This window comes from Vanessa cardui, chromosome 12 (genome assembly GCF_905220365.1).
Source record: "Vanessa cardui chromosome 12, ilVanCard2.1, whole genome shotgun sequence".
Lineage (NCBI taxonomy): Eukaryota > Metazoa > Arthropoda > Insecta > Lepidoptera > Nymphalidae > Vanessa > Vanessa cardui.
In genome coordinates, this window is record NC_061134.1 from 10,061,871 (window position 1) to 10,085,245 (window position 23,375).

The window sequence follows — 23,375 nt, forward strand, 5'->3', positions numbered from 1 at the left end:
CATTATATTTATTTAATTAATTATGAAACGATTTATAATAGTTGAATTATAATTATCATTTGTCATAATAAATTTTATATATTAACAAAAGTAAATTGATTTTACATAATTACTTACAACTAAAACGAAATTGCAAGTACGCTATAGTTAGGTTATACGATATCGACGGGCGCTCCATCCCCGTTTATTGAATGGGCAAATAGACTCTTGATCGTTTCATTACACATGAGATATTACGAGAGAAACATTGGGCTTCGGTAAAATGATGAAAATTGCGGGATCATCGTGTTTTTTATGGAATATTATTTTACCCGTAAATCCACGGAGAGTAAAAGTATAATGAATTGTTATAAAAGTTTAATGTAATTAATATTAATAAGTGTATGTTTTATGGCATCTTAAATTAAAAAGAATATTATCTCAGTGGTATTTTTTAAGAACAACCCTTCTCAAGATGAGCTCGTCAAACACGCTGTGTAAGTAAGATGCTGCCAGTTCAACGTTTAATTAAGATAATGCGTGCTCCCGCTTTTGATGGGGCCACGTCGCGCGTCGTAGCGTCTTGTCATCATCCTTATACTCATAGGAAGCAAGCTACCTCTAATCTTAACATAAAATGTGCCGCATGGCAAACTATATAGGTACGAATACTGTGTGTAATTCGCAGTATTGTAGTTGGTAATTTTGTTTTAATTCAACGACTTTTAAAGGATCAATTTCGATTAATCAGTATTATATACACTATATATAACATTTTAAATATAGATACATCCATCTATCATTTATTTATTTAGCTATGTAAACGAGCTACACAATAGTGTATCAGCTGTTACACGAACGATTTACCAACTATCGTATTACACATTGAAATTCCAAAAATTAAGGAAACCTGAAGCGGTTTCTGAATCTTTTAAAATAATTTGACTCGCTTTATCATTAATAACTTATTAATAATTAAGTAAAACAATCATTATTGTATTTATAAATAAGTAAACATACGTTTTATACAAATCATTTTAATTTCATGTTTTAGCTTTGAAATAATATGCCAAAGCCTTAGCTTCTTCCATTTCTTTCGTTTCTTCATTTATGTTTTGTTCTGCATCAGCCAAATGAGTCGAGTCGCATAGCCGTGTGACAGTGTACACTATGATATTATACAAACTTACTGGTGTAACCTAGAATATGTCTATGAAAAGAAAATTCTAATAAAAACACTGTCAACAAATAATTTTGTTTTATTACCTTGTCAATAACTGAACATATTTCAATAATTGAAATTAATCGGTTTTATTTGCTGGGATAAAGTTTCTTTTAGATTAATTTCACTGTTATAGAAATAAAAAAAATGTCACAATGATAAATCTGAACAATATAAGTGACCTTGATGAAAAATATGAAGAAGGGTACACTGATGAAACTTCAATACGCTGGAGTAATGTGCTCTTTATTCCATTCCACCCAGTGTTCAGGAGTGTCGTTATTGCAGTGGTTATCATTAAAACAATTATTGTAAGTCATGTATTAACAATTGTCGTTTTATAAAAGGTTAAGTATTAAAAGTTTGGTACAAGAACATTGAATCGTCATCCATTTAAGCAAGAGTGTATTTCTATGTTTTTTTTCAATCGGCGGTACGATAAATACCTAATTATAAGTACAGAAACATCGTAACTAATATGTTCCCTAACAGAGTAAGCCGGTACATTTATCTATTGGAATTCCTTGTATCAATCAAATTTACGTTAAACAAATACGATTTCATCATTGATCTGCAGTCCTAGAAAATTACTTGTAGCGATTCCGATTTTGATTCTGCTAGGTTATGTGCTTTAGGCCCAGGTCAAACCAACAGTAACCAAGAATGACTACTAAAATCGATCACGAACCTCATCATAAACCCGAGGTAGATCCTTCTTGTATATATGCTTCTGTTCCAACCCGAATATTTTCACTGAACAAGAATCCACTTCAGGCTTAGTATTTACTTCATTGTTATGTCTAGTAAATCCATTAGGCAAAACGTTTTATGGCAAACAGAGCGTAAATGAAAAATATTACATATTATGCTAGTATTTTTGGCAGTCTGGTTGCCATTGTAGTAAATTTCTGATAAAATAAATATTCACGCCCTATTTTTGATACTAAAACACTGTTATCTTTTACGATATAATATAAAAATCTAGTGAATATATTAGCATCATTATCTATGTACACTCTGAATGGAAATGTCATGGAATGACAGACAGACTCGATGAAAATTAAATACGTTTTCTTATATGTTCATTATTAATATAATAATTACTTATATTTCTTTGTGTAATTTGCAGGGCCCTATTCAGTCCGTTTACCCTATTGTTTACTGCTGGGACACTATGGAAGATATACCGGAATTATCGTTTATTAAGCTTCTCTATTTGTACTTTTGCGATCCAATTTATGGCTTGGATACATTTCTTCATATGCTCCACAGGTAATTTGATATTTCGAATCGCAAAGAGAATTTAATCGATTTATCATAACTTAAGTTCAGATACGAGTATAAATTATTTACTTACATTATGTATTTTGTTCAAACAAAGAGTACATTAATTATTTTAATATAATAACAATTATTTATTATTTTTGAAAATGTTGCTATTGAAAAATTGGATAGGAATAATTCATTTCGAAATGCTGATAATATATTTTTTAACTAGACAAGTAACCGAGGAAGCAATGAGGCGGGAATATTTGCCAAAATCAGCGTTCTTGCTTCTACTTGATATTCTATCATTAATTCCATTTTATCGCATTATGGCTGAAGAAGTATGTTCCCCTGTCGAATTATGGCCAAACGTACTTTCATTCACGGAATTTGTTATGTAAGTTTATTCATTTTACATATGCAAAAATATGGAATTAATATATAAAAAAGTGTGGCTGGTAGTATAATTTAATTCTCGAATTTGAGAACTATCAAAATAATAAAGTTAAATGAACTTTACATATTTATAATTATTGTCATTTCTCGATACGAGATCGATATCGTCTGGCTTTTCTTGCTACAATTGTCTTATCACTACAAAACAATTTAGCACAAACTTTACTAATAATTGAATCCACTACCTTTGATTATATGGTGTAAATTAAGATGATTATCATACTTTTTACATAAAATAACCTCATTAATTATTATAAATGAACTTTAAGATTTCTCTTATTTTAGCATCTACAGAGTTGCTGATAGTTTTTCACTGTTAACAACACATAAATTTATCTGGATTGTGTGCGGATATACAATAATGTTAGCAATAAGTATCAATTGTGTTACTTGTTTTATACTTTTACTGACGTCGCACGGCCTTTGCGAAAATTGTAAAACTGGAATATATGATTGGCGATCTTATGTGATGCATAAAGTAAGTAAAACTTGTTCAAAGAATATTTCTATGTTGTTTATATTTTCCTACAGGTATGTATATTTTGCTTAATTTGTACATAATATTTCTAGCTGAACGAAACCGACGCTTATTTCTCTACGTATGTTTATGGAGCTTCAATGGTTTTATCATACGCTGTTAATAAGCAATTTGATGAAATAAAACCCTCTACTTTATCAGAATACATAATCATCAGCGTACTGTTAATCGGAGGAAATATCCTACTAACATTTATAGTATTTCCAAAGATGGTCGCTGAGGCACTACTAAAGTTTCGAAGAATATGCATTTATTATCCACAAGTGAAAAGAATCATCGAGGAAACTCAAAGACGTAATCCAACATCAAAAGCCTATATTGAGGTTAAAAAATTCTATGAGCTTATGTGGCATAAACGAAATGGTATAACTTGGATACCGGAAGTAATAACAGAGTTACCGAGATATTTGAGAGTTGACATCAGGCAAGATTTGGTTTGGCCAGTTTTTTACCATAGCCCAACTTTAAGAAAAACTTCAGCTCCTTTTAAGCGTTGGCTCAGTGAATACGTTAGATTCGATTATAAGTTGCCCGGTGAAAGACTTTACGCCGGACTACATTGCAATTCGAATTTATATTATCTTAAATCTGGCATAGTCCAATTAATCTCTATGGATGACGCATCAACACCCTTGATTTCTGTAACGAGTGGGACAATATTTGGTGATATTAACTTCTTTCTCCCAGCTTCAAAGAGAAAAGTGATTGTTCGGTGTCTGACCTATTGTGAAGTCTTATACATAGCACGTGTAGATATTCTAAATTCATTACATAAATATCCAGAAGATCGTCGTATGATAATGGGTCTAGTTAAAGGGAGGATTAAGCACGCTCGGACTTTGTACACGTGTAAGCAACATGTTAGAGGCTTAGATAGGGCAGAGGACGAAGGTATCGCTTGGGTTAAAAGACGTTGGTGGGAAATTTCTGACGCTTTATCCAGCTGGAAAAAGCGATCTTCTAAGAAAGAAGGAGACAAATGTGAATTACCGGCAGAAGACAATGTTTACCATTGCGCAAAATATATTGGGCAGTTGGTGCTGTGCAGTGATATACAGCTACAAATGAATTCCATGTTTTCTAATGTTAAATTTCCATGGATATTCGTACCAGATTCCACGTTTGGTCGAGTGTGGAAGAAAATAGTAACTTTTACCGTTTTCTGTGTATTATTATTGTACCCTCCATATATAACCAGAAACTATATACCTACGTGGTTTAAATTTTTTCAGTTTTGGACTGATCTTGTTTATATTCTTGATATCGTAGTATCACTTTTGACATCTGTAGTGAAGAATGAAAATATCACAGATAATTTCGCTGCTGTAATGTTCGCTCGCTGTAAAAGTACAAAATTCGTTTTAGATGTTCTATCGACTGTATGGATAGAAAATTTGGTGGTAATTTGTGGTGTACCTCAGCTATACGCTGCCTGTCAATTCAATCGCTTAATCAAAATATACGTTTTATTTACCGAATGGGAAATTAACAAGAATCCGGTTTACGATGTTTGTTATAAAATCACCCTGATAAACGTTTCCTTTGTTTACATCGTCAGCTACTTTATTTTTTTGATCGACAAAACCAGTCCTTATTTAACGACATCTTATTTTTATGGAGAAGTATTTTGTCAAAGAGGAACATCTGACGACAGATGTAATTTCGAAGGAGTTCATCCGCTTATTGTTGCGTTAGCTTGGACTTTAGAATATTTGTATTACGAGTACCTTCCAAACACATTGATGGATATTTACTTTGCAATTTTAATCAGTTACACATCGTTTATAGTTTACATTTATTGCAAAACCAATTTGGTTGCATCTCTATATTTGAAATACAGAGAAATTTGTAATTATCAATATTTTGTGGCAAATATTAAAAACCATTACACACATCATAAAATTCATCCCGATTTACTCAAACGCTTAAATAGATATTTGACATGTCATTGGAAATATTACAATGGCATGGATGTAATGCATCCGAATTATTTAAAAAATGAACCTTACGATATTTATTGGAAAGTTCACGGAGAAGTTGCTGAGAGAGTAATAAAAGAATCAAGAGCTTTTATATCTGCTGATCCTGCTCTTATAAAAGAGTTAGCCTACAAAGGAAAATTTTTGGTACTTCCCAAGAATTCGACCATTATTCTATATGGTATCGTGTGTAAGAACGTTTCATGGATCGTGCAGGTAATTTTTTTTAAATATTTATTTACAATATTTTGTTTCTATTTTTTTTTGTAATTTCCTACCTGTAATTTTAAGGGCTCAGTTCTATGTGAATATCCAAATGATCAAGGTGAGCTAGTAAAAATAAAATATAATCCGGGAGAATTGCTGACATCGTTTGGAGTATTTTTTGGTACCGTTTCTTTGAGAACTTTAAGCGCCTACACTGAATGTGAAGTACGTGCCTTTAAAATTGAAATATATGCATATTAAATAATCAAAATAAAAAAATAACAATCGATAACAATTTGTAGATTTTGTATATAAAAACTCAAGATTTTTATAATATAATAAAACATTACCCGAACGAGTTGGGACATTTTCAACATTGCATTGAAGAATTCTCTCCGAAAATTGATGTCATCGTGCAAGATTATGTAAAAAAACATAAAAATGTAATGTATTCTACACCAAACAATAATTATGACACGAATAATACGTTTAATGCAAGCAGTGAAAGTATATTTATCATTTTAGTATCAAAAAGTTCTTAGACAACGTATTTTTCATGCAAGGAGATCTGGTATAGTCCCCACAAAAACGTTAAATGATTCCAGTGAATCTGAGAAACCTGAAACTGGTTATGCTTTTATAAATCCATCAACGGGGTGAGTACATTATCCTAACTATATATAAATCTATGTAAAAATATTTTACTATGGTTATAATTTTTTCTTCTGACTTCCTGTGACGGTCTCAGTTTTTTTTCTTAATAATATTTTGAGTTATTTTTCTTTCAATTTTCAGTTTCATGCACTATTGGATGTTTTTTCGCGCAATTGTCGTTGCTGTTTCTATAGCAACAACTGCAATTCAAGGTATCTTTTAAATAAGATTTTTGATTTCTGACATAAAAATGTATTGGTTTTAGTTGCTTACAACAGCAGCCTGCAAATTTCCCATTGCTGGGCTAAGGCCTCTTCTCCCTTTTGAAGAGAAGGTTCGGAATTATTACGGATTAAGATGCACGCGCTCTAACTACTGGGTCATCTCGGCTCTTTAGTTTTTTATTTCTTTATAATTTGTACATTTTTTTTTTATTTATTTTCGAGTTTACTTAAATCATATTTAATTAATTAATTATTTCATTCTCTGAAGGTGGTAGCGGAGCTTGTTTCAGGAAACCGTTTCAAATATTAAGTGATATCTGTGATTTCATTTCACTTATCGATATTGGCATGAAATTTTTTGTAAGTTGCTATTTCATAATATCGATTTATACTTCTAATTATATTGAAGACTATGAAAAAGATAATCATTGATCAAATTAATCCAGTAGATGTCCTCTTGCCATTATCTCGATTATATTATGATTAAAACTATTATAATAACTTAAGAACTTCTTAATATTTAATTTTCCTACGACAGGTGGGCTATTACGATGAACGAGGCTTACTAATTACAAGCTTGCGTAAAACTATTATCCACTATGTTTGTCGCGGTTTTGTTTTCGATCTCATCGGATGTTTGCCGTGCTACCAAATTATTAATTTATTCACCACAAAAACCATCAACGAGAGCAATGGGATGTTATTGGACACAATCAGTAAATTCGCACATTTATATATTCTCATGGGATACTTTAATTACATAGCCGACAGGCCAAACATAAGCTTTGCATTTTTAATGGTTCGTATCGTAATATTTATAGTATTATTTTTATACTTAAATATTTAGTTAATTTATGAATTTAGAACGTATTGCTGGACCAAATTTGACGTTGAGTAGAAGTTCATTGTCCTGTTGGAAACACGTTTGGAAAACCCTGACTTCTCCACGTTGTTTATTTTTTATTGCAAACTTGTGATTTTGATTTGCTTGCTCAGACCTAGGTCTGCGATCTTCGGTAAGGATAAAATTTACAAATCACTAGGATTCATTTAATCAAATTAATTTGAGGATACATTTTTACTGCGCTTTGTTTAGATATAAGTTTTAGTAACTTTGCGGTCTTATTGACTTAATTTGTTAAATAAAATTTAGATACTGAAGTGGCAAGTCGTTTCTCTTCTGGTAATGCTCGGGTCAGCCCATTACTTTGTAAGTCAGTGTATAGATTTCACTTGGGGAGAAAAGTTGGCTCTAGAAAGAATGTCACGTCGAAATCATTGCTGGTTGCCTAGCTACCTTCCACTGGATGAAAACCCAACTAAACATCAGCTACATATGGTAAACTTATGAATATATATTATATTATTAAGACTAAAAGTTTGTTCAGCAAAATATTATAATTTTAGTAAAAATATTACCGAGAGCATACTTTAAGTGCGGTTTTTTTTATGAAACAGATTAACTTTTGCAGGTTTACGCCGAAAGTCTAAACCTTGCTCAGAGCGGTTTTATGAGATTTAATCTTGGAAAGTTTCAAATAAATCGTGAACACCTCGGAGTTGGATTCGTACTTTTCGTTCTTGGGGGTATGTTCTGGTAAGTGCTGATAATACTAACGAATTTATCTTCGCAAAATACACACATTATTTTGTATTAACAGTTTTAATTTACTTGATATGGTTGAAATGATCGCTTACACGTGATAATTTGGACGGTAGTCGTAATTAAGATATTATTGAAAAATGATTCGATAAGTATTTAATGAAATAATAACAGACTGGCTTTAATAATACAGCTTGATATTTGACGAGTAGATATTGTTGCATTTAATTCGATAAATCCGTGAAAATAACTAAAACATCGCGAAACAGCTGATAGAAATCAGTTTACCGATATTGTACTAATTATTTTTAGTCTAAGTGTATATAGTGGTAGTCGTTGTCCAGGGGGCTTATTCTCCTAACGCTGTTATGATTCAGTTGGTGGAATAAGAAAACGGCTGAATGGCAACGACTATGTTTCGATTCGTTTTCGATACACTGTCTATTTGTGAGTCGAATTTGGGTCCTGGTTATTATAAAACATTGGAATATAAGTTGACCTGCTCCAGATTTATACAGTCGCGAGTTACAATAAGTATAAAAATCATTATCATAAATATATATATGCGTTAATTTTCATGGTGATAGGTCAAGCTAGGCTTCGTACGGGTGATATTCATACTAAGTATTCTACAGAATTTGTTTATTTACGACATCACATTAAAAACATCTAAAATAATCTGTGTTTCTCTTATATATAGTTCATTATATACAAAATCTTTCCTTTCTCTAAAATTACTCTATCTATTTAAAAATTAAAATCAACAACATTAAAATCCGTTGCGTAATTTTAAAGTTTTAAGCATAAGCAACTTTGTTTTGTACAAAGTAATGATGAAGTTTATTTCGTCTAGGTATGTGATGTGTTACTCATTAACTCTACTTGTATTAAATTATCGAGGTAATACGTTATTTCAACACGGAGTAAATCAATTGAGAAGATTCTTGAAAGCGGAGAGAGTTGATAACAAACTCATCAAACGAGCTGTGGCCCATTTTAGATACTGGTGGTTAAGGTAAAATTATTGGCAGTAATAATGCTTGTAATTGATTAATTTGTTGATAATTAATACGTTGATGAGATAAATCTCTCTTCGTATACGTGATATGTTTTTAATTTAATGAGATATTCATTTATAGGACAAAAGGAATAAATATTCAGAGCTTAATGAATGAACGCATAGGCGTTATATTCAGACAGGACTTGAGTTACTATTTCTTTAAAAAGTAAGTATGGTCTGGCCTTTTTTTGATGACTGGCTCTTAGGGAATCAGTTTATTCCTGTCGTGGACACAGATCGGTGAATCGTTTTTACATACGTACCCAATGTCCTGATTTGTGCCAAGGTCCATTTATATCTTGGCAGAGATCACCATAAAGGTAAGACGAGGTCTGAGAATGAACGACAATACGTTCATTCTCAGACCTCGCAAATGTTTACGTATTTAAAATTTAGTATTCGAGTTAGTCCACAGATAAAATAATTTAAAATACGAACACAGTTTGTATTAAAAAAAAACTAAAATAATAAAATACTTAATTATTATTATCAGGGCTGTGGAGGCTACTGATACTCTCCTGTGCGGTATCGAAAGCGTGGAACGAGATCTGGCTAGCGCTTCAACCCAACTTTATTTCCTCCCATATGAAACTATCGTCAGACAGATGGATCTTACTCCTTACGTATTCATCGTTCACAGAGGGAAAATAATGATTAAAAAAGACGGTGCTGATTTAGCTATTCTATCAAAGGTTATTTGTATTACTGTGATCGTTAAACATATCATTCAAAATACGAACTTATTTCCATCATTGTATGGCATTTTTTACATACTTACTAAATTGTAAACGTAATAATTTACATTATACTACAGGGTTCGATATTTGGTCAATTAGACCAATCAACTCCCAGACCGCTACGCATTTCAGCGGTGTCTACTGAATATGCCGACCTTCTACAGATACCCATAAAAGATTTTCAGGAAATCATTGGCGACAAGGTGAAATTTTCTATTTTTTCAACCGACTTCCAAAAGGAGGAGGTTATCAATTCGTCTGTATTTTTTTTTTTTTTTTATGTTTGTTACCTCATAACTTTTCACTGGGTGGACCGATTTTGATAATTTTTTTTTTGTTTGAAAGGTAGTGCTTCCCGTGGGGTCCCATTTTTTTTATTTTTTTTTCCGATGATGGTATCCATATGAAAACGACATAAGTCTTAAATTTGCATTATGTATATGCGCGACAAATAGGTGAATAACTGAAAATCACGTTAAACAATTTTGATAATTCTTTTTTTATTATAAAATATATACTTCAAGGGTAATTTGGTGAAAGTTTGGTAAGGTTCTGAGCACAGGATCCATGACAAAGTAACGGAACGGAAGGGAACGGAACAATTCTGCGGAGCACGTTAGCGATACTCGGTCGAATCTTTTATTTATAGGTTATTTGGATATTTGAGTCACCTTCCGTAATGTGGTTATGTTTATGTAATTATCATAGTCGAATATTATAATCAACTAGCTACCCACCCCGGCTTCGCACGGGTGCAATACTGATACTAAATATACTACAGAATTTGTTTATATAAGACATCACATCGCAAACTTCTAAAATTATGAGTGATTCTTTACTATATTGTTCATGTATTATATACACAAACCTTCCCCTTGAATCACACTATCTTTTAAAAAAAACCGCATCAAAATCCGTTGCGTAGATTTAAAGATATAGGGACAGACAAAACGACTTTATTTTATACTATGTAGTGATGGAACTCCTATACGGCTCGCAGTTAGGGTGCGATATGGGGCAGAATTTCTTACTATCTTTAATCAAATTTTGTGTATGTGATGTGATGTCATATGATGTACGAAATATAGTTAGTCTTTTTCAAAGGTTTTTTGCTGAGTTCGATTACAGCTCTTTCGAGGGATCCTTGTAGTTTACGCCGCGTGACGTATTAAATCCGCATTTTCGAAAGTCTATTTTTGCTTTATTCGCAAGTTTCCTTTGAAATTGTCCTCGAAGTAGTTTCTGACTCGTATAAACGGAACGCTTAATCTATCCATATTAAAAAAAAATTAGTTAGTCAATATCAGCTTCACTTAAAATCAAAAAATAAATAAAATTTTAACAAAAAGAAAAACCGACTTCAAACAAAACACTATTTTAAAACAAATGAATATGCACGAAAAAGTAATAAAAATAATTGCGTATTCAACATATTTTTTAGAGTCTTCCTAAGTTAAATGAAATGAAAAATATTAGACTACTTAAAAGTCGATTAACGATTATATCATGTAGTTATAATTATTGTTATATTTGGAGTCGGTGTCAGCCAATAAAACCCTACAGTATATCTATCAAAAAACAATACGAGAATACTTTAACAAATATGTTTTATATACTGGATCAATCAAGGGGCTCGTATCGCTTCTTTCTTTTGATTGTTGGGGCAAGGGCACCGTGGCTGACACCGGCTCCAAATATACCAATAACTATAACTACATGATATAATCGTTAATCGACTTTTAAGTAGTCTAATATTTTTCATTTCATTTAACTTAGGTAGACTCTAAAAAATATGTTGAATACGCAATTATTTTTATTACTTTTTCGTGCATATTCATTTGTTTTAAAATAGTGTTTTGTTTGAAGTCGGTTTTTCTTTTTGTTAAAATTTTTTTTAAATACATTTTAAATACTATAGAGTATATTGGCAATCGATCAATGATGGGATACTTATTCAAGGTTGTTTATTTTCTAATTATTGTTTACCCGGTTACTCTACCTATTACCTATTACTTTATTTAAGAAACGATTTGTTCTCCGAACGGATAGTAGATTTTCCTACGATTTACTTTATTGACAAGTATATCAATAAAAAAGTCCAATTCCAAGCCAATACTTAAAATCCGTAACCGAAACAAATCGTTCAATGATTTAATTAATCGAGCTTCAATGTTTCTTCACAGAGGCAAAGATGCTGGTCCCTTCTTTGAAATATAGTATTATTGCGTAAACAATTTATAGAAGTATTCTTGCTAATATTAAAGAAATATGAAGTAACGTTCATTGTTTTCAGGGCAGAGAAAGTATTGCCAAAAATCCTCAAGCAAAATACGATTATATGTGTGTTAAGAATATAGTAACTGAAAATCCTTATAATACAATAAAGTATTTGCTTCGACGGCGAAAGACTATCAAGTGCCCGGTTAGTTGCCGATTTAACTTCAAAGACTTAATATTTAATATTTAACATTTATATACCGTTGGCCGTTTTCATCGAGCTCTTTGCGTTGGATTTAGAACATATCCAAGATTTTCACACCAGAACTTTATTGAAGTTGAACATTTTATATTTAAATTTACTCCACTACTCGCACTCAGGATTATTAGGTACTACATTAGTTCCAGAGTTCACCAATAAAACAAATTTTCCTTCTTATCTTATTAGTTTAGATTCCTGTAACTCTCGCTTGCAGATGACAAAATAAGTCAATTTTAATATATGTATGTCTTACTACGAATATAAAAAAAGTTACCCATTTGCTCGGGAGACTCCAAGCTATGTGGGATTCTTACTCACTTATGGTTATTAGTGAGTAAGAATTTTTTATCCTTCTTCCTTCTATCTCCGGGTTTCTATATGATCATTCCCGGCTTGAGTAGAATAACTACATAAAATTTTTGCAGCGTAATATCCATTACTATAATGGTATGTGGCTCATACAATATGTGGATTTATAAGTTAAGTGTACGTAAAGCTAGTTTTGGTGTGGAAGTGTATCAAACATCCATGTATCTTCTCAAAGTTTTGAAATTATAATATTGGTAGGTTTAGAAGCGTACATTCACCAAATCGTTTGAAACCAGTTTTTCTTTCTTTAACACAGCAAATATTTGTAAATAATTATTTTAGGATCATTTTGCTATATAGTCAATTCGAATGAATTCAAATAAATATTAATATAGATTTGTTTTTAAAAAAGTGGATGACGGAACGAGTGAAGGCAAGATCTGGTACTTGGTACTCTCGTTTCCTGTATCTGACCTGGATATTTGGTCCGGTGGCATCAGCCTTTTCAGTCCTTCTTTTAATAACTTTGCCTGAAGGGAATAATTTGGAGATGTTATTTTTCTTCACAATTTTGGATATCATCCATACACTTCACATGATAGCTGAATATTACTCAGTAAGTATTGCCTTTAAATTATTGGAAAATGATATATGTACCTAGTGGTGGCATATTTAGGTAATTGTACCTTGTGATATTTTTGGAAGTTACTCATTGAATATATACCGAAAAAAGTATACTTTGATTTTGGATCGTCAATTCATATAGTCATTAATTGTCTTTAATCGGTTACTTCTACAATGTTTTAGACTGAACTGGTAGTGATTCAAGGAATGTGCATAGATGTGCCTGTACAATGGGGTATTCTTAAAAAGTGCCATTTTTACATTGACGCTCTCTCAATAATTTTACCAATAACAACATATTTTACTGGTAACAGAGCTTATAGCCTGACGAGGCTCCTGAGATTGCGTCTCCTGTATAATTTTCATCAGCACCTCTGCAAGGGATTTGAGGTTATTTTTATTTTTGTAGTTTAGTTTGTTTGGTCACCTGATTAAAAGTGTTCAGCATTAACATGTAAGAAATATTAACTATTCCTTACATTGCTAATGCGCCACCAACCTTGGGAACTAAAATGTTATGTCCCTTTTGCCTGTAGTTGCACTGGCTCACTTACCCTTCAAACCGGAACCCAAAAATACTGTTTACTATTTGGCGGAGTATCTGATTTTTGGGTGCGACCTACCAAAACGGCCTTGCACATCACACCACCAAGTAAATTGTACTGATTTATTTTTTAATATAACATCGCTTTTGCTTTTTCATAAGCTTTGTTGATATAGCGATTGGATGACAATTGCTATTGAAAAAAACTTTGTGACCTCGATAAAAAGTAGTTAACACTTATTATTTATTGATTATTCAAAAATATTTTTTATTCTGTATAAGATAGAAAGAGATAGAAGATCAAAACGAATAACCATGTTATATAATTGTTTCAGAGCACTATAGCTCCGATATTATTAAAATTTATAATAGTAACCCTTCTGCTCCACTGCATGACGTGTGGGTGGATATACGTGGCTTGTCGAGGTAATAGTTACAATATTAATTACTCTATCGTTGATAATAATTACTGGAAAATCATACATATGATAGATCATTGGTCTCGGTATATATAAAATATTCCTCGGTTATTCCTTAGAGCGAGGATATATTGGCGTGTTTGAGTTATATTATAATTGTCTTCTGGGTAATTATTAGTGAATACATTAATATATATATATAAATATGATATAAGCTTATAGAACAATTGGAATAAAAAACCTTACCATTTTTTTTTCAATGTTTTTTATTGAAATAAGCATATTCCATTATATGATAGCAAAAGGAATTAAGTTTTGTTAGTATTCAATTAAATGTATATCTTTTTAAGGAAATGATCCACGTAATCTTAGTCTCGCGTCATAATTTAGAATACATACAGGACGAGATATTTTGTTGAAAAGCCATGCGACCCTATTTTCCCTAACGTAGGGCATGAGCGCGGTACCAATGTGGTCTGAGCGAGGTACTGTAGCGAGGTACCGTAGGTCTGAGTGTGGTACGACACATTTTTGATGTAGCATCGGAAAAATTCGTAAAACCGATCACAACCGAATTAAGTACCTACGATATCCCTAACTATCAATATATATTTCTGATGTGAATATGATCTTTACACAAACGAACAAGTTATTACTTCTGATATAATATGACCAAATATATTCGTCAATTTGACACGTCGATTTACATGCACTTGCTTTCTCGGGTTGAGCTGACTCGAGAATCTATAGCGACGAGTAACGTCGAATGACGCGATATGGAGCTATTATTAATTGGTTGTATAAATCCGCAGTAATCGGTTTTTATTGAATTTGCCGATGCTACATCTAAGTTGTGTCGTACTATACGTTTATTAGTTACATCGTATCGATCAATACAACGACTCTTAACTCAAATATACATTAGTATATACTTATATTTATTCGTTTAATGGAACAATCAGTCGGGATAAAATGTTATCGGGTTTTCCTGTTAAGAAATTCTCATTAGTGGTCTGAAGTTTTCAAGTTGACAGTGTAAACACTCCCTTGATAAGGAAGGAGGAAATAACGTAAAACCGTCGGTCCAGCTCGTAAACTCTTTTCGGTCGTGTCGGCTGTCCTATCGCATTATGAAAATGATGGATTAGAGGTCACCTCTGTTTGCAAACACACTTGAGTACTTTTATATCGGTACTTACGTGTAAACAGCACCGCGGCAAAAAAGGGTTGGCTTTAGAAATTCGCGCTATGATTTAGGGGAAACAAAGTGCTGTATATGGTAGAGGATTGGTCCGTGATTATAAAAAAATTGTTGAGGTTTATTTTGTTCGTTTTACTGGAAGACTTAGATTCATACTTTCAACAACAACAGCCTGTAAATTCCTACTGCTGGGCTAAAGGCCTCCTCTCCCTTTGAGCAGAAGGTTTGGAACATATTCCACCACGCTGTTCCAATGCGGGTTGGTGGAATACACATGTGGCAGAATTTCTTTGTAATTTGTCACATGCAGGTTTCCTCACGATGTTTTCCATCACTGCTGAGCACGTGATGAATTATAAAGACAAATTAAGCACATGAATTGGTGCTTGCCTGGGTTTGACAACTGTTCAAAATTGACACAAAACCGGCTGTGGTAACTCTGATTCAATATGGCCAAGTCCGACTACTGTAACGCCCCGAAAATAGTCGAACCTCAGCAGGCCTCTTGGGAGAACATGGTGCGTTCAAGCTAGACGTACTCCATTCGCTGTCGGTCATGGCATTTATCACAGAAAGAGGTTGTCGGTCTTACTTAAAGGCTACTTTGTTTCGAAATTGTTGATATGCAATATAATTACAGTTTTTTTTTTTGTTCACTAAAATTACAATTTTTACGATTATACAAACCAATATCTAAGAAATGGAGCATTTAATGATAGATTAGGTTACTAACCTAACATGCGATTACACCAATTCAGGTAAATAGACGTATTCGCAGAATATTTGCCGCGGTAGCATCTGTACTGTTATATCTTCCGTGTAGTTGAATATTTGTTGGTTGAACGACTACATTGAGAAAAATCGACCAAGATCATTACAAGTTTTCTTCAGCATAAAGTATTTTTTGCATTCATTAGATAGGTTATTATCTGTAAATTATAATAAAACTAAAAAAACTGGATTTAGTTCCTATAAATAAATTAATCTAAAATTATCTATACTATAATATTTCATGTTTGAGTATTGATAGTGATATGTTTATTTCGCTTAAGAAAGACTTTGAATTAAGATTTTAAATAATCATTTGCAGGTACGGAGTTTCCATTAGATATACCAGTGGTACCTCCAGATATAAATGCAACGATAGATTACACCGAATGGTGCTTACCGAGCCAAAGGACAGGAGGTGCTTTATTTTATTATTCTCCCTTACATTTATTTTTTATTTTATATATAGGCCCGAACCACCTGGTGTTAGCTGGTTACAAACCGCAAATTCTTCAAAGTTCAAGAAACACAAGTTATTTTTCGCTATTCAGTGCGTTTAATTTTATTACACGATTAAACAAAAAAGTGGTAATTCTAGAGTTTCATGTGTGTGTGTGTATGTTGGTATCTTGTTGTATGTCTTTATTCAACATATGTTATAAATGGCTGAAAAAATGTACAAATACGGGTTATCGTAGGAATGTACACATTTTCCTGAGTTTCGTTGGATGGAAAAAAAAAATTTGTTGTTTGACACCCGATTGGTACGAAGTTGTTATCGGTACATAGAATGTATTTTATAAAAGACTCAATAAATAAATTACTAACGTTTGAGAATACTGAAATGATAACGACAAAATTGTTATGAAAAATCTCGTGTAATTTGAAATTTTTTTCATCATCAAAAAAAAGAGAGAGATTAAATTTTGTATGAGACTGATGATATTCAATAAAAAAAAAAAATATAAAACCTTATGGGAAGAGAGGAAAAGGTTGCCTGGAGGCGTAACGCCTTTTCCTAACTTGACTTTCTACTGTAAGCGGTTTTAGAGAACCAATTTTTTAACCAATTTCGTTCCAATATGTATAATAAAAATATTAAATTGATTTTTAATTATATTTAATCCTACTAGTTAAATTTTTTCATTACATTTCTATTTTATGCCTAAAAATTTGCGATCTCTTACATTTTATTATTTTGTAGGATGCGTTCGAATAACAAGGAACTACGTTGAAAATAATAAAAATAAATTTAGTTTCCTGGTACCTACAAAATGGACTGCAGATTATGTTGTCGCCATGATGTACATAATAATTATATATACTCATACGGAAGTGGATATCGTGAGTATCACAATTAGGACAATATATACATATATGTATATATATTTTGTTATAATAACTCAAAATATTCTTAATAAATAAGTAACAATATTTGTATAAAGATATCGTCTATGCGTTTATAAACTATTCATCGGTTTTTATAAAACTGCTCATATATAATATTTGTTTAAATAACTACTATTACAAAGAATATGTAATTTTGATGACAATTACAATTTCTCATTTTCCTAATTCAATTGTTTCGTTTTTACATTAGTTTATATTCTAATTAATTAGATTAAATATTATATATGTTTTCTATAAACAAAACATTTATAACATGTTTGTGATATAGCTGTAAAACCAGTACCGTCGAGTGTTACGCGAATTCATTCATAATCTCAAATTGAAACACTTTTTGTTTCAGGTGGTAGCACTCACGTTGAAACAAGTTTACTACAAACTGTTCATCAACTACATATTTTATCCGACAGAAATTTGGATACTTAGTGTAGCTATTAGTGCTGTTTACACGAAGTTTCGGGAACTTTACGCTTACGACTACGACGTCAACAGTCTTATTACGTCCCTTCGACACAGCGGCTTGTCTCCCGCCCTGCTGGAGTCGGTGCAGGAATACACGAAGCAACTGTGGCAAAGGCAGAGAGGTAATATATTATTATTATATAATTGACCAGTCACTAAAATATTTACGACGGTTTCATATATAAAATATACATCATTACACAGTATCTCTTATTGTCGTTCCATGCGCGAGTCTCTGTTTAGGGTTCCGTAGTCTACTAGGAACCTTTATAGTTTCGTCTTGTCTGTCCGTCTGTCTGTCCTGGCTCGTTCTCTGTCGTTTCTGCACCGATTGCCACGAAAATTGGTTGAGAGATGTACATTGATAATCCAAAATTTGTTTTTAAAATTATCGAAAAATAATAATATTTTTTTACCTGAACAGTGAAAACAAAAAAACCTAAGATGGATTCCCCTTGCTCTTATTACATCTGAGAGGTGACGTCACTGCCTTGACGACGTCACTCAGTTTTCGTTGATTCTGTAATTGTTTAATCCCCTTTCATTTTACTTGCAAATTTATTTTCTTATGTTATAAACGAGCAGGAGGTTCACATGATGGGAAGTGATCACCACCGTCCATGGACATCTGCAACACCGGGGGGCTTGAAAGTTCGTTGTCGGCTTTTAGGAAGGAAAGGAAAAGGTCAAATAGTTTAGAATCTCGATAAATGATTACTATCAGTCCTATTTGATATTAAATATATTTATTATAACAAAGTTCTTTTAAGGCAGACAACACTAAACTATTAGAAATCGTCACGTCAAGGAAAGAGCGTTTTCTTCCTCTCCAGACACTCATTTCCTATCTTTGTCTTTTTCTCTGTCTCTTTCTTTCATACGTATGTTACATAAGAAAGAAAGAGACTTTTTTTTGTAATTCAATCTCACTCAAACGTTATTCATTAATTACGATGAGTCTGTTATTAAATACATAATGTAATACTCTTACAGCGAATGCAACTTTGTTTTATTTGGTTATCCCTTATCTGTTTTTGTCTTTACTTCTCAAAAACAAAGAAACTACGCTAAAGCGATACAACAGACACATAAATTACGTACTATTTTCATAATCACATAACTCTAATTGATTAAAAACGAACATACAATATATACTTTGTACATATTAGTACAATTTCACACAATTGGGTATAATAATACGTTTCACCTTTGAACGTTTTAAAGGTAATTGGCTTCCGGAATTAGCTCATCAAGCTCCAAATTGTCTCCGCGAAGACTTACTCGGATCATTATATATGCATCACCTACATTTGGCTCCCTTGTTCCGAGACCTTCCAGAATATTTCAATCGGCAACTGGTTGCTAGATTACGAAGAGTCGTGGTTTTTCCTGGTAATTAATTGGATCTATATTTAAACAATAATTTTATGCTTTTATTTTAATTAAGCACAGCTAGTGTCGATTTGGACTACTGATGGTAAGTGATATGTTGTCACCACACTTGGACGTTGGAACTATAAGAAATATTGATCATAAATTGCTTCGTCGATGCGAAATAAGATATCCAGCCTCCAGTGCCTATAGTTACACTGACCCACTCACCATTATGGGATAGAACAAAAAGTAAGTGTAGCGGTGGAATATCTGATGAGGTATGGTGCCTAACCACACAGTCTTACACAGTCATTCCACGAAGTATAATTATGAAACAGATTTGTTGGATTCCCAACTGTTGGCATATGTTTTAAGTTCTCAGATACTAATATGTTACTTGTGTGTTTATAGATGTGTGTATGTATGTGTTTGTCATGTATGCCGTCTTTTTTATTTGTCTATTGCATTCAAGAGTACCTTCAAAAGTATCATAATTTTATTTTATATTTTAAGTATTTTCAGAAAATGTTAATGTTTAAAATTTTGTCTATTAAATCAATTTCTTTAATGTTTCACCATATCGTACTATTTTAACGTAATAGTTTAAGTAGTGCATTGTATTTTTGTAGGTAAATACATCGTTCAGGAAGGTGATATATTTTCATTCATGTGTTTTATTCATGAAGGTGAAGTTGAGAAGTGGTACACGGATAAGAAGTAAGATATGAAATTCCATCATCTAATATTACATTACTAATTCCAACTATTTTATTATTAATTCATAAGCTTCTAATATTGTAATTTGATATTATGATATACTCTCTAATAGCTTGCCTTATTGAACCGTTGATAATAACCGTAAAATTGATGACTATGAGCTGATAGAATCAATCAATATCATGTTACGTTGATAGATTTATATATTAGATTGAATTGCATAAGGAACATAATGTATTTGATGTCTGTTTGCCTCTTGTTATACGGGAATCTTGTGTTGTTAAAATTATGTTTTAAAGTCCTGTAAAAGTATATCAGTCAAAAGTCAGAATATTTTTTTATAGTATAGGTAGGTGAGCGGGTTAAGGACCTACCTATCTGATGGTAAGTGGTCACTATTGCCATAGACATTGGCGCTATAAGAAATATTAACCATTTTTTACAGCACCAATGAGCTATCAACCTAAGATGCTATGGCCCATGTGCCTATAGTTGCACTGGCAAACTCATTATTTTAACCGGAATATAATAATACTCCGTAATCGTTTGGTGGTAGAATATACGGAGTATATTTGATACTTGAATGTTTTCTCACTTGAATTGTCTTTGATTGAACACGAGATCAATTATAAATAAAATTAAAATACAAAAGCCATTAGTGACGTTTATATTTGTACCTACGATCTTAAGTTAAATCCATTGTTTTGTCAACTCAGCCATCTCAATATTCACTCGTATTATAGTTAAATACTTTATAATCTCGTCCAGTTCGTCGATCAAGAGCGTTCGTCAGTAAATCTACAAAATCGTTCATGTATTGATTCAACAGTAGTGATGTTTTTTGTACATTACAGCGGCGAAAGGAAAATGTTGTCTGTGCTGAATACGAACGGTTATTTTGGACTGTTACCGGGACTTTTTCCAAACACGCCGTTTCAATTTTCGTATTTCTCTCGAACGGTAAATCGTTTTTTTTATATCACTTTATTTTTCATACTAGTTTTTTTATTCGACCTAACGAAAATTTAAACATTCAATTCTATAAAATATTTTTTTTTATTCTCATTTTAAGAGCTGAGTCATATAAAATAATTTAGAGCAATTAAATGATTCAATATACATATCTAGTAATTTAGTTTGCATTAAGTTGATAATAAAGCTTAGTCGATAGAGATTAATAAAGTTTTGATTTTATTACATATTGATTTTAAAATGTATTCATTTATAGTCTCTACGCACTCTAAAACAAAGTCACTTGGTTGTCTGTACGTTGTGATAAAAACTACGAAATGTAAGTAACGGATGGTACGAGTCGAAATGGCCCAGTGGTTAGAACGCGTGTATCTTAACCGATGATTGCGGGTTCAAACTCAGGCAAGCACCGCTGATTCATGTGCTTAATTTGTCTTTATAATTTATCTCGTGCTCAGCGGTGAAGGAAAACAACGTGAGGAAACCTGCATTTGACAAATTTCATAGAAATTCTGTCACATGTCCATCAACCTGCATTGGAACAGTGTGGTGGAATATGTTCCAAACCTTCTCCTCAAAGGGAGAGGAGGCCTTTAGCCCAGCAGTGGGAATTTACAAGCTGTTGTTGTTGTTGTTGTTGGATGGTAATGTTGTTTTCATCAATAAAAAGAATTATTCAAGAGTAGTTGTCGCCTGCGGTTTTGCTCACATTTACGGTGCTTGGCTGACGTGTGTAAGGTTAGGTTAGCGAAGACTAGTATCTATCACCTTCCCTGGACTTCAAGTTTGCTTCACCCTAAGTTTCATCAAATTCGCTTTATTGGTATGGTCGTGAAAGAGCGACAGACAGACAGAGTTACTTCAGCATTTATAATATTAATATATATGAAGGTTTATATGTATAATACATGCCTATTCTAGTAAACAATTACCGAGAGCGTCAACTGTCCTCGCCAAAAAACAATTGTATTTATGTGTAATTCAATCTGAAAGAACTATATTGTAACCACGAGAAACCGGCGTGTATAACTAGTTAATCTGACAACCATCAATATCTTATCACAATGAATTCAGTAATTCGTGTTTGCATCATGTATATGCAGTAGAGATTTTATCCCTTAAATTGTTTCTAATTGTTTATGTTGTTATTAATATGTGATATACACTGACTGTAGAGGTGGAGTAAGGTGTGGGCGGTGTGGACCATCGCCCACGGCCTCTTGGTGCAAAGGGCCTCGCGTTCGAAATTTGAAAAAAAAACAAAGGCTTCGTAAACTGTTGCCCACATTAAGATTCGATCTTGCGTCGCTACTGATTGACTGAATATATCATAATGATTACTGAATAAAACCGTTTTACGATTTCAGGTTGTTGATATGGTTTTCTTGAGACATAAGGACTGGCAAGATTTATTGCAAGGCTATCCTGATGTCAAGGAAAAATTGTACACGGCTGCCAAACAATACAGAAGGGACACAGTCTAATTACCCTTTTTTAATTAATAATTTTTTTTTATTAATTTCAAGAATAATTTGTTATTTTGTTTAAGATTATTAGTAAAGAAATGCGAAAATGATTTGAGATTTTATTATGTACGACGGCGCCCGCCAAATGCGGCGCTATCTATTTGATTAACTTTGAATTAAATTGTAAATCTCACTCATGATGAGTGATATAAATCCTATATTAAGAGACAAACATGATAATGGCGCTCCAGTGCCGTTATGTACATACAAATGTCGAAGGATGATTCGATTGCCGAAATTTGACAATTTTGAAAAGATCTCAATCATACAGATTCGTTTTTCAATTTTTTTATGGTATAGGTTGGCGGACGAGCATATGGGCCACCTGATGGTTAGTTGCTACCATCACCCATAGACAATGACGCTGTAAGAAATATTAACTATTCCTTACATCGTCAATGCGCCACCAACTTGGGAACTAAGATGCTATGTCCCTTGTGCCTGTAGTTATACTGGCTCGTTCACCCTTCAAACCGGAACACAACAATACTGTACTGTTATTTGGCGGTAGAATAACTGGTGAGTGGGTTGTACCTACCCAGACGGGCTTGCACAAAGCCCTACCACCAAGTATTCGTGATTTAATTATTGCAGTCTTACTGCGTAACATAACAAAATCCTGCCATTATAGCCCTGAGGGCTATAAGT

At 32.6% G+C, this 23,375-nt stretch overlaps 1 protein-coding gene across 1 annotated transcript; it reads left to right on the forward strand.

Annotated features, from left to right (window-relative positions):
* The first annotated feature begins 1,356 nt into the window (after positions 1-1,356).
* Positions 1,357-22,685, forward strand: LOC124534190. The gene is made up of 28 exons (XM_047109899.1): positions 1,357-1,512; positions 2,331-2,473; positions 2,700-2,864; positions 3,209-3,401; positions 3,494-5,656; positions 5,732-5,872; positions 5,950-6,095; positions 6,253-6,303; positions 6,443-6,513; positions 6,794-6,885; positions 7,064-7,324; positions 7,679-7,864; positions 7,998-8,122; positions 8,982-9,143; positions 9,268-9,354; positions 9,682-9,880; positions 10,003-10,128; positions 12,219-12,347; positions 13,126-13,329; positions 13,521-13,727; positions 14,217-14,307; positions 16,592-16,687; positions 17,474-17,613; positions 18,020-18,260; positions 19,363-19,530; positions 20,142-20,229; positions 21,084-21,189; positions 22,569-22,685. Exons 1-28 carry the CDS (start codon positions 1,357-1,359, stop codon positions 22,683-22,685), a joined length of 6,054 nt encoding a protein of 2,017 aa, XP_046965855.1.
* The last annotated feature ends 690 nt before the right edge of the window (positions 22,686-23,375 follow it).